General features: G+C 44.0%; 1 protein-coding gene across 3 annotated transcripts in view; it reads right to left on the reverse strand.

Annotated features, from left to right (window-relative positions):
- TEDC1 (tubulin epsilon and delta complex 1) overlaps window positions 1-12,048 on the reverse strand; it is a 71,083-nt gene that overhangs the window by 23,213 nt on the left and 35,822 nt on the right. For all 3 annotated transcript variants that reach the window (XM_077181894.1, XM_077181893.1, XM_054638466.2), the window contains one exon: window positions 1,816-1,902. In XM_077181894.1, coding sequence (XP_077038009.1) covers window positions 1,816-1,902 — 87 coding nt within the window. The remainder of the gene's footprint in view (window positions 1-1,815; window positions 1,903-12,048) is intronic.

Genomic DNA, 12,048 nt, shown 5'->3' on the forward strand with positions numbered 1-12,048 from the left:
TTCTTAGACTCATGCAAGAGAAAGCTTCATAAGACAGCTAAGAATGGCATAGGACACCCTGCAGAAGCTCCTTTCTAGGCAAGCACTGGTGCTGGGAATTGGCACAAAGCAGCACCATGGCCCAGCTCCTGAGAACACAGACACGGCAGGGACACGGACAGGATAACAAACTGCAAAGAGATAAAGCACAGGGCTTTGGCTGTTTGGGGTTCTTCTGTTCATGCCTTATTTTGTAATTGATTAAATGACAGAATTGTAACATTAACATTCAGACAATGTTCTCAGGCATGTGGTGGGACTTTTGGGCTGTCTTGTGCAGGGCCAGGAGTTGGACTCCATGGTCCTTGTGGATCCCTTCCAGCTGAGGATATTCTGTGATTACTGCAGTCATGCCATGCTGTGGTGCTCCTGCCCACCACCAGCAGGCAGCAGTTGTGCAAGAACCACCCCATCCATCAGATCAGCAAAGCAAAACACAAGTTTGGTACAAAGAGAAAACTACTGTCTTTTCTAGGCACATCTCATCCCCATACACCCCACTGCATACAGGAACAACCACCATCAGCAGAGAAACAAAAGAAAAAGGCAAATTCACCATCCAGCACACTGAGTCGCTTATAAAGATGCTGCTGGTCAGTTTTCAAGTATTTCTTTAGAACTTAACTCCAGAAAGCAGGCTAACACTCTTCAACACGTCAAAGGCAAATGTTTTGGTGGATACACAGAAATAATTGCAGTTATATTTTCCCCCCGGGAGCCAGGCCTGTGCTAATGTTGATGCTTTCCAAAAAAGCTTAAGATGGTAAACATGTAAAGCAAAAACCATTAGAGAACTAATGGAAATTGGAAGTACTCTTCAAGACAGGTGAGGCAATTTCACACTGCCCTTTGCCTTGCTTTTAGTGTAGAAAAAGGCACATGGGCAATTAGCAGTCAGCTCAACTGATTCTCAAAATTCTGTAAGCTCATAGAGCTAATGTGGTGTGCTAAAGAATTATTTCAGCAACACTGAATGGGCAAAAGTGGTAGAGAGAAGTGAGATGGATGGCATCGTTTGCACTCACTTGAGAAATCCTAAGATGCACAGAGAAAGGGTTATTGATTTTCTTATGATCATTCAACACAGTTCAAGGGGAAATCAGCAATGTCAACACACTATTTGGCTGGGGGAAAAATGAAGTTGTTTTCAATATCAGCTGCCTGCAAATTTAGTTGTTCTCAAGACTGCAATAAAGCTCAGAGGCCCTCTTCTGAAAAGCCATTTAATCTTACAAAAATGTGCAACTGCTATGTTTAAAAACTATTAAAAAACCTTAAGATCAGACCTTTTCATTTGTGTTAACTATATGAAATTCTACCATTCTGCCCTGCAATTCCTCAACTTAGCTGGGTGAGTCCCATTGAAGAAAACAGGAATGAAAGAGAACTGTGGAGTTCACTTCCTCAAATCCTGACTGGAGGTCAGGTGCTGCCACAGTGACAAGCTGACCCTTCCAGATGTCCCAAAAGCAGGCTGTCCCCTGATTGATAACAATGCAAGGGGGTAAAACAGAACTATAAATCTATAAAACTTTTCTTAACATCTATACATGATATTTGTCTGTTAATTGTGAGATCAATCACCACATTACTCATCTATCACAGAACTATGAAAACATTCCTTACTTTACCAAGACTTTTTTTTCCTTTCTCTCAAGTGCTGTTGAACAGATGGTTTGCAACATTTAGTTTTGTGGGACTTAAGGGCCCTTGGGAGTAGCCAGCTATGTTAAAGTCAAGAAAGATGCGCCCCTCAAAATCAGTTTGATTTGTTACCATCCACTGCCAGTAAACTGCTTCCAGTTGCTTCCATTCCAGAAAGGCTTCCAGCTGCGTGGTCTCAGACTCCAGGAGCTGTAACAGCTACAGGAGAAGAGACAAAAAAAGGAAATCAGGTAACTTTGGCCACTTGAGAACTGCGTGAAATGTGTGCTTAGCCTGAAAAAGATAAAAAAAAGAGTGTGAGTGGTACATGGGACAACACTGGGTGGCTTTACAAGAACATTTTAAAAACAGATGGGGAAAGGTGAAGTAAAACACTTCTCCCAGTAGCACTGATTTATCCCTCACCCCAAATGTACCAACTTCATCAGCTTTTCCACACATAAATGTGAGGTTCCTATTGTTTTGAGGGAACAAAGAGATGCAGTTCTGATAGACATGCTTAGTGAATGACCAGCTTCTAATCTTCTACACTTCCTGACCACCAAAATAAGCTGTTTCTGTTTTCTGCATTTTTCCCTGTCCATCCCTTCACTCTGAAACAGCATGGAAGAACTCCCTGTAAAATGTTATGTATTTCATAAACTGCATCATCTGCTGCATGAGAAATCCCTCCCTTTGTCTGAGAGCACTCAAAGGAGAGATGCTGCATTAGAGGTACACAAATTACAATTTTTTCACAAATATATGCATGATACACATGTATGCATACACATATACGGTGAAGGAGACATTCCAGGACTAAATATTTACATACCAGTAAAAAAAAAAGGCTCTTGTAAAGAATGGTAAGGTGAACAAATCTGCTATAAATCAGAGCTCACCAGCTTTAACAATTCTGGTCCTGACCATACTTTTGAAATGAATGATTTTAACACCAATCTGACACCAAGGGCACCTTCTTAAAATGACCACAAAGAGGGTAGGGCCTTGAGGAGAATGATAAAGACCAGACCAGTACCAGCTAAATCCATTTTATGGATTACATTTTATACAGACAACTATCTTCTACTAGCTTTGTTTGCTTTAGTTACTTAGTACATAACATAATTTAAGTAAGTACAAAGCATGAGTTGAGTTTGCAATTTTACTATGCAGATATTACTTGAAGATAATGGAACCAAAGAAAGGAAACCACTTTGCAAGAGTAACTGCTGGAAATTGTATGCAGTTTGCCCTAAAACACTGCTGGATCCAAAATACAATTATTACACATTTGCTCACACACCAGACACTTGGCATTACGCTTAATGATTCTGCCAGTTTCAAACTCAGCTGGGATATAAAAGGTGGAAGAATGGCTTTCTGTCTCCTTTTTTCTTTTCTCCCTTTTTTTTTCCATAGGTACATATACAGCACAAATGGCTTACATTATGGTATCTGAGGCTTGCAAGAAAACCCAGCCAAAAAGTTGATTAAATATTCAGGCAACAGTGAAGTTACTTGATTTTAAAGTAGCTCTGTAATGTGGTCACGAGCTGTGTGTGATTGCAGTAGGAATACTCTTATTGCAGCTAAAGAGGGCTGAAGGTTGGGATGGGGAGTTTTTCATTCTGAGCCTTCAAAAAAGAGTGATCTTAATAAAAACACAGTCATCATCTTTATTCTCACCAGAATGTTAAAAGCACCATATGCCACTTGCTTTCACAGCACAACTGAAAGGATATGGTTCTGAACTTCACCAAACCTCTACAGGATCTGCTGCAGTTAACTGACCTTACCAACAATCAAAGCTTCCTGAGCAGTCTCCTAATCTGAAACCCTTTGGCATCTTTTGTATTTGGGTGCTGTTGTTGCCTTTTTTTTTTTAACTGCTTCATAAGTTACACAAAACTCGAGCAGCTTGTGTGAAAGCCTTCATCTGACTCACCCACTTACAGCAAACTCACCTTTCACTCAGGTTTTAACACCCTCAGAAACAGCAGGCCAGCAACTGTGTGCTGGAAAGCTTCAGCCATAAATCAGTAATGGGATGACTCCAGCAGTCCTTGGAGGACAGTTTCCAGCAGAGCTGCAATACACCGTGGCAGCCTCAGGCAGGCCTGCAATAGCCAACATTTGAGTTTCCACCCTGAGGGACTTAAGGCACTGCTCCTGAATGCCAATATCCTCTGCCATCCTTTTTTTACAGGCCTTGCAAGGCTTTGATGTTATTGCAGCATGGAGAATAAAGCAGAACGCAATAAAAAAATAATGTACTACAAATATCCTTGAGATACCTTAGCAAAAATCATAAAAACAAATAAATGTTCAAGGTTGGGAAGGGACAATGGATTGTATGTCCATGTGCCCTGAATTTGGTCACAAAGACGGGGTCCATATGCCCCAGGGGTGACAGGTCTGACAGGTTTTCACTCAGACATGCCTACGCTTTGGAATGAACATTTCTGTCAGGCAGCTTCCTTCCCCCAGCCTCTTCCTTTGCACAAGCTCCTCATAAGCATTTTGTGTTCTTTAACAAATTCTGCGTTTTGAGACTTTGAGGCCACAATTGTGCATGTTTTCTTAGGTCACACATCCCAGAGCTGGCATTTCAGAAACCAAAGCCCAAATTGTGCCTCTGCATCCCGCCCAAACACAGCACCACTTCTCCCCCCAAACACAGCACCACTTCTTGTTCATTTACCCCCCAAACACAGCACCACTCCTTGTTCATTTACCCCCAAACACAGCACCACTCCTTGTTCATTTACCCCCCAAACACAGCACCACTCCTTGTTCATTTACCCCCAAACACAGCACAACTCCTTGTTCATTTACCCCCCCAAACACAGCACCACTTCTTGGTCATTTACCTCCCAAACACAGCACCACTTCTTGTTCATTTACCCCCCAAACACAGCACCACTTCTTGGTCATTTACCTCCCCAAACACAGCACCACTCCTTGGTCATTTACCTCCCCAAACACAGCACCACTTCTTGTTCATTTACCTCCCCAAACACAGAACCACTCCTTGGTCATTTACCCCCCAAACACAGCACCACTCCTTGTTCATTTACCCCCCAAACACAGCACCACTTCTTGTTCATTTACCTCCCCAAACACAGCACCACTTCTCATTCATCTACCCCCCAAACACAGCACCACTTCTTGGTCATTTACTACCAACAAGAGTTCACACACGTGCCACAAGCAGTTCTACCTCTGATGCTACACCAACCTCTCAAAACATAAAACAAATTCCCAAGCTGTAACTAAAGCTGGCAGCCCATTTTCAGTGAACTGAGGACCTGATGTCACACCTCCTAATGAAATTTAAAGACTGAAGCCTGTAGAAGAGCATCAATTTTGTTTCATGAAAAAAGCGAAGCAGTGAGTGTCAAAAAAGTGCCTCACGTGGGTATCTAAGTGATGCTTAAGGATAATGCCTGAAAAATGTGTTTCCCTCTACACAAAATTAAGACAACCAAATCCATTTCCTTCATTCTTCTGGAGGAAGTTATTGCTCTAAAATATTTACACTGACTGAAAAAGTAACGACAAATTCAAATTGCTAATCTCTGTGGAGAGGCAATTCCATAATGAATGCTGAGAGCAAAAGCTTTGCAGGAACAACTTCTTTGAGCCTTTGTAAAGAAACCACCCCTGGTGCAAGCAACAGCTTTGCTACAGAGGGTGAACTGTGCCTGGCTGAGCTGGCTCAGAGCAGGCTGCCAGGAAACCCCAGTGTGATGCAGAAGGATGCTAACTCTGTGAAGGGCATGCCTTGCTTCCTCCAGCACATGGCTGTGACCTCCAAAGCCAAACATCCAGCCCCCAGCACAGATCACAGACTTCAGGAAACAGGGGGAGCTTCAGCAGCAGAAGGTGACGAGAACACTGAGGTGGTTTTGGACACTTCCCTGAAAATACTCAAAAGCCATCTGCACACAGCCCTGTAATGTCCTCCCTCCTTGAGCAGGGAGGTAGGACCAGGTGCCTCCAGAGGTCCTTTCCAACCCTGCCCATCCTGTGATACTCAACAAGAGGCCAAAGCTGAATCTTCCACAGCATCCCCAAGTGTAATTCGTATGTTGTTTAAACATATTTGCAATTACTTTTTCTGTAGAGATATTAATCTCTTTCTTATTATTTACCACCATATTAGAAAAATCATTAGTGCCTGTAGACTGTTATGGAAATCAATATTTAATAAATTTGCAGCATAATGCACCCTTTTCACAGGCTCAGTTCCAGAGAGCTCCCTGCAACAAGTATTTAATCTCTGATGCCCACAGCTCATAATTCAACATCCATAGCACTGGCAAAACTATTTTTAATCAAAAATTGCCCTGCCTAAATGTTCAGAAAATCATTTTATTGTTAGACAGACAAAAAAAAAAAATGGACTTTCAGCAATAAATTCTGTTTCTTGGCTCAGAGACAAAACACTGCTAATTCATCACTGTTCATATATGTCTGTAGACAGAAAACTTGCACTGAACTCCTGAGCCCTGCAAACCTCACCCAAATGCCAACATCTCTGGAGAATTTCTCAAGGCTTGAGACAGGGTTGGCTTAGCAGGAAAGCTTGTATGGGGAAGCTACCTAGACTATTCAATAATTGTTTAATAGGTAAGGGCTTTATTCAATGTGCAGTTGGGTAATCTGAATTCCAGCTCTGAATATCTCACAAGCACAGGAGAGAAGCTAAGTGGAGAAGTCCATTCCAAAAAAATGCAAAGAAAAGGAGTAAACATTCATGGAAGTTATACCATTTATGGTACCAGATATAAACCATAACTGGGATTAAAGCTTTAGAGACCCAACCAAGTATCAGATGAAACAAAAAGAATTCAACACATCTTCTCCTCTACCAATACAAAACTACCTTAACTGAAAAAACCTGCAAACCTTGACAATTTAGTGCCTCTTAGCAAGCAGGTTTTCAGGTTTAAATTTGGTTTAAAATGGCCCACACAACCCAAATTGAACTTTGGCATGGCTAAGTTTCACCAGAAGAAACTGAGCAAATCTCAGTATCACAACCATCTCAGGCTGGGACAAACAAACAACACTGTAGGTGGACACACTCAGTGTTCCAAGTTTCAGCTCCACACTGTGATTTTTCCAGATGCAAAGCTGATTTAAGACATTGCCACATATCCCTTGAAGGCTAAAACAAAAATAAATAGGCCTGAAAACTAGAAAGTCACGCTAGAGTAGTGTGAAATACAAGCAGCTGAAGAGCACAAACCCACAGAACAACAGGCAGCCTCTAGGCACAAGGCAAATAAAGACCTTCTCTAATTTCTCTGCCTGTGAAATACCACTGAAAGCCAAGAGAGAGCAGGAGGAGCACTGCAGCCCAACCATCACGAGGCAGTGGATCTGAAAGGCTCTTGGAGGACAGAAGTGGATGAAAAGCAGGACTTCAATCTTTTGCAGAAGACACAGTACATAAAATACAAAACACAGCAGTTTTGGGTGCCTGAGTAAAATTCCAGATGCCTGGATATGTGCAAAATCTCTGACACCTACACCAAAATATGGGACCTTTCCAGCCACCAACACCAGTTTCACACCACTACAGCTCAAACTCCAGCTGAGCTATCTCAGAGAGCAGGAAATCAAACCACTAGTTAAAAACTTAAATGACAAAGACCATCATGATAAAATGTAACTGCTATTTGTGGAGGGATTCAGAAAACAGCTGTTTAAAATGCAACTGAGAGAAAATGATATTTAAAACAAACAGAATGAGGCGTTTGGCAGATAAAAATTGTATTACAGCTTTCACATTGATAGGCAGTGAACTGGGATGTATCAATGGCATTCATTTGCAGAGGAACGGGTCAATGAAGGGACCACTTGGCATTTTCCCCATGGAAACGTATTAAAACGTGGGAAAAATACCAGGAAAAAGAAGCCTGAAGTTTTACACTTCAACAGCCAAGATCAATAATGTAAGAATGAAAAAGGTACATATTTTCTTCCCTAAAGGTACCCATGACTTTGGGTACCTAACCTGGCATCCCTGAAAAGCTAAATTTTCAGGCAGTACCAAGTAGCTGTAGCTCAGTTAAAGCACATTCAGTAGATACCAAAAATCACAATTTACTTTAGAGAAATCTCAGCTAGAGGATTTCAAAGAAAAGCATCAAATTGTATCACAGTACTTCCTGACAGCTGTTATTATTGTACTGCCAACCAAAACCCCCATGCAGCTGATGTCAAAAAAAGACCATTATTCTTCTGCTTTTATTCAGACTGTTTCTGTACACAGAACAAAGCATTATCTATCCATACTCATTTTTTTCTTTTCCACCCCCCCATATACTTGCCCATTTCCCAGTATTTTTAACAGGCCACAGACAATTAATTTAAAAACGTGTTCGAGATGTGGATTAGTCTAAGATTGCCACTTGATATGAGTACAGTTTCTCCCAGCCTGGCTCTTTGACAAGCCATCATAGACTGTTTGTGCATGCAGGTATTTTCACACATTTTAAAATGTGTTACTGACTAGAGAAACTACTAATTTAAAGTCTGCTAGAGTTCCTCATGTCAATTAATTTCTCTTGCTAGTCTCTTTCATACTCCTTTAAATTAAGCAACAAACTTTAAAAAGAACCACAAATCCAAATCTCTCGCAAAACATGAGTAACAGCTGATTTTATAACTCTATTTTCCTTGGCTATTTAAAAAACAAAAATACCTGCCAGGAGAGCTGAGTTAACATTATGGGCCAATTGCACAGAAAGTTTAATTTTACAAGGCTGTAAAAACAGCTCTACCAGTCTCCTCACAATCTGAGCTGCATTCTCACATGCAGAAAAGCAGCACAGGTCAGTTCAGCTTTCCAGCAACAGTTCAGAGCCATTGCAATATATGAATTTAATTGTGGTCTGCTTCTTTAATGAGCAGTGAGGCTGGAGAGAGGAATGGCCCTGTCCTCCTTGACTTTCTGCATGGGTTAAGTGTATTTTTGATTCAGAGGTGGATGCAGGCACAGGGCCCCAGTTAGGGATAACAAGATCATCATAGTTTCTGGGGCACTTCAGGATCAGCCCTCATCAATAGCTGTACTTTGGCACAAAAGAAGAGTGGGAAGCTTCTTTTCTGTCAGAAGCTGATAACTCATTTCTCTTTGGCATGAGAACAACAACAGGGTACACTCCTCAAGCAGCTCTGCCCTTTCTACTGACTACTGTGAGCTTCAAGGCACAATTCAAGAGATGACTCATGAGTTTTAAAGCTCCTCACCCAAACTTTTTTCCCCTGATATTAAATTTGTCCTTCAGGGTCCAATACCCCGGATAAGATCCACTAGGCTGCACCAGCAGATCCTTTCTGACTCCATCACCAAAAACTATCGGCAAGTAAGGCACTCCCACTCTGAGTCTCCTCTGCCAGGAAGGCTAGAGGCAACACAGCATGACCAGGGGATTTGGATGTGGATACAGGACACTCCTGTCACCACAGCAGCTTCAGCTGCTCATGGCAGTTCCATCTTCAGCTTACAGGCATCGAGGATGATGCTGCTCCAACCTTTGCTGTAGCACTGTGGGACCACAGTGCCTGCCTGTCCTCCCCGTGCTGACCCAAAGCATCCCCTGAGCTGCACAGCTTGCTCCCCCCACTGGGTTGGCAGCACTTCCACCAGGAAAAGAACAAAAAAGTTGAATGAAAAAAAGTGATGACAAAATACCTCAGCCTTGTCTCTCCAGCTTATTAATTCCAGCTGCATTGTCTCAGGTGGAATTACATTCTAGTATATCACTGTCATTGTCACTGTCACAGCATTCAAATTATGTTAAGTATGGCATAAAACAAGCAAAAGCACAGAAGCAGCAGTGAAGCTCAGTATCATTGTATCAGTTCTGCTGCTGGCAATCACAAACCCGTGTTCACACCAGTGCAGTATGGATATCCTGTGCTTCATGTGCTTCAGAGACACCTTCCTTTCCTGTGGTGGAGGAGTCTAACATATTGCTGCTACATAGTCCAACAATTTATGGAGTCTGTGATAAACCACTGCATCATTTTTCAAGGTCCAAGAACTCTATAAGCTTGGTCAGTAAAATGTGCTAAGCAATAACTCATCCCCAAAAAAATGGTGATGGCAACTACAGAACTGCAGCTCTATTAACTCCTTCCTTTTTGTATGGATAAGTTTAGCTAAAAGCAATATTAGTGACAAATTGCAGCCTGGGGATATTTTCAGATCAAGGTAATAATGCTATAAGGTAGAATGATTTGCTTTAGTGTTGCTATATAATGCTGCCAGTTCCCTCCAACTGGACACTAACTGCAGCCAGAGGCCACCTTGCTTAAAAAAATATCTAAAGAAATATTTTAGTACTAAATCTGTCTGCAGTAATAAAAAAAAAAAAAAACCCAGAGCATCCTTCCCAAGAAGGGGCAGTGGGAAAGTGAAATTGGGTAAAAAGTTCAACAACTAAGTGATTCATGGCTGATGATAAACTAGTGCCTGGGAGCTGAAGGAGCTGGTTCCATGCCAACACTGCTGAACCACACAGGTGGGAAGGAGCCTCTGGAGGTCTCTAATACAATCTGCCGCTCAAAGCAAGGTGCTCAGGGCTCTGCCCAGCAAGTCCAGAACACCATCAGCACAGAGGTCACAGCCTCTCCAGGATCTGGTTCCAGAGTTTGATCAACTCACAGCAATTTTTTCCTGTTTTACCTGGCCAGAATTTCTCATGTTCCAACTTGTGCCTGCTGCCTCTTCTCCTGTCCCAGTGCACCTCTGAGAAGGGCTTGGTCCATGCTCCAGCTCTGACCACCTCAGAGAGCTTACTGGATTTGCTCCTGGTCCTTGTGCTGGGACAGGGACACCAAGCACTCAGGATGTGCAGAGAGGCAGGATGGGCAGAGGGGCAGGATTCCTGCCTTGCCCTCACAGGGACTCAGCAGAGGGGCAGGATTCCTGCCCTTGCCCTGCCAGGGACTCAGCGGAGGGGCAGGGTTCCTGCCCTGCCCTCACAAGGACAGGGATGGGCAGAGGGGCAGGGTTCCTGCCTTGCCCTCACAGGGATGGGCAGAGGGGCAGGATTCCTGCATTGCCCTCACAGGGATGGGCAGAGGGGCAGGATTCCTGCCTTGCCCTCCCAGGGATGGGCAGAGGGGCAGGATTCCTGCCTTGCCCTCACAGGGATGGGCAGAGGGGCAGGATTCCTGCCTTGCCCTCACAGGGATGGGCAGAGGGGCAGGATTCCTGCATTGCCCTCACAGGGACAGGGATGGGCAGAGGGGCAGGATTCCTGCATTGCCCTCACAGGGACAGGGATGGGCAGAGGGGCAGGGTTCCTGCCTTGCCCTCACAGGGACAGGGATGGGCAGAGGGGCAGGGTTCCTGCCTTGCCCTCACAGGGACAGGGATGGGCAGAGGGGCAGGATTCCTGCCTTGCCCTCACAGGGATGGGCAGAGGGGCAGGATTCCTGCCTTGCCCTCCCAGCATTCCAGCTGGCAGTGCTCACGATGCAGTCACTGCTGACTCCTGGGCAACCCTCTGCCCCCCTGAGCCCCCAGCTATTGCTAAAGGGCACTGCACCACCAGCTGAGCCCAAAGGGACCCCACCAACAGCCAGACACCAATTTGAGCTCAGTGGCCCAAACAATTTCCCACTGCTCCCTTATGCACACCCCTGTAACCAATTTGGCCACAAGGATGTTGGGATTTTCCTTCAGTGCTACACAAACACAGGCTCATTCTCTGTGCCTCCTGCCTTCCTCAAAGCTCCTTAATGCCATGTCCCTGCCTCCTCCTGGGATGGGACACTCCACACTGCTTTGAAAGAAAACCAGCAGCAGGATCTGAGGCACTGCAGAGGTGGAAAGTGCCTGTCCCAGAGCAGGTGGAACTGAACCAGCTGGGAACAGCAGGCATCAGAGGAGCAGAAACCATCTGATGCCACAGCCAGTTGCAGGGAAAGAGAATTGTTTTGATCATATTCACATTTTGAGATTTAGAGCAGTTTAGCTCCTGCAGAGGCTTCTTTCTTCCTACAGCATGAGGAAGAGTCATTCATACATTTCTAGCCTCTTCACTATCCCTCAATTAACTCTCCTTTCTCCTGCCAAGCCTGAACTTCCACTCTGAGCTCCAGCTTTCCATGGCTCTGGAAAGTGCTTGTCCATTTTCCAGACAGGATCTGGAAGCCAACCTCCCTGCTTCTGGAGGCTGAGTAAAACCTCCAGCAGCAGCACCACAGGGATCAACAGGGAAGTTAGGAGAGAATTCCTCACCCAAGACAACTGGTCCATTGCCTGCCCCAAGAGGAGACTACACAAAGTATTCAAAGTCATTTATATTAAACTTTTTTTCAGCCTTCCCTTCTAAA

This window comes from Agelaius phoeniceus, chromosome 8, assembly GCF_051311805.1.
Source record: "Agelaius phoeniceus isolate bAgePho1 chromosome 8, bAgePho1.hap1, whole genome shotgun sequence".
In the NCBI taxonomy this organism is placed as follows: Eukaryota; Metazoa; Chordata; class Aves; order Passeriformes; family Icteridae; genus Agelaius; species Agelaius phoeniceus.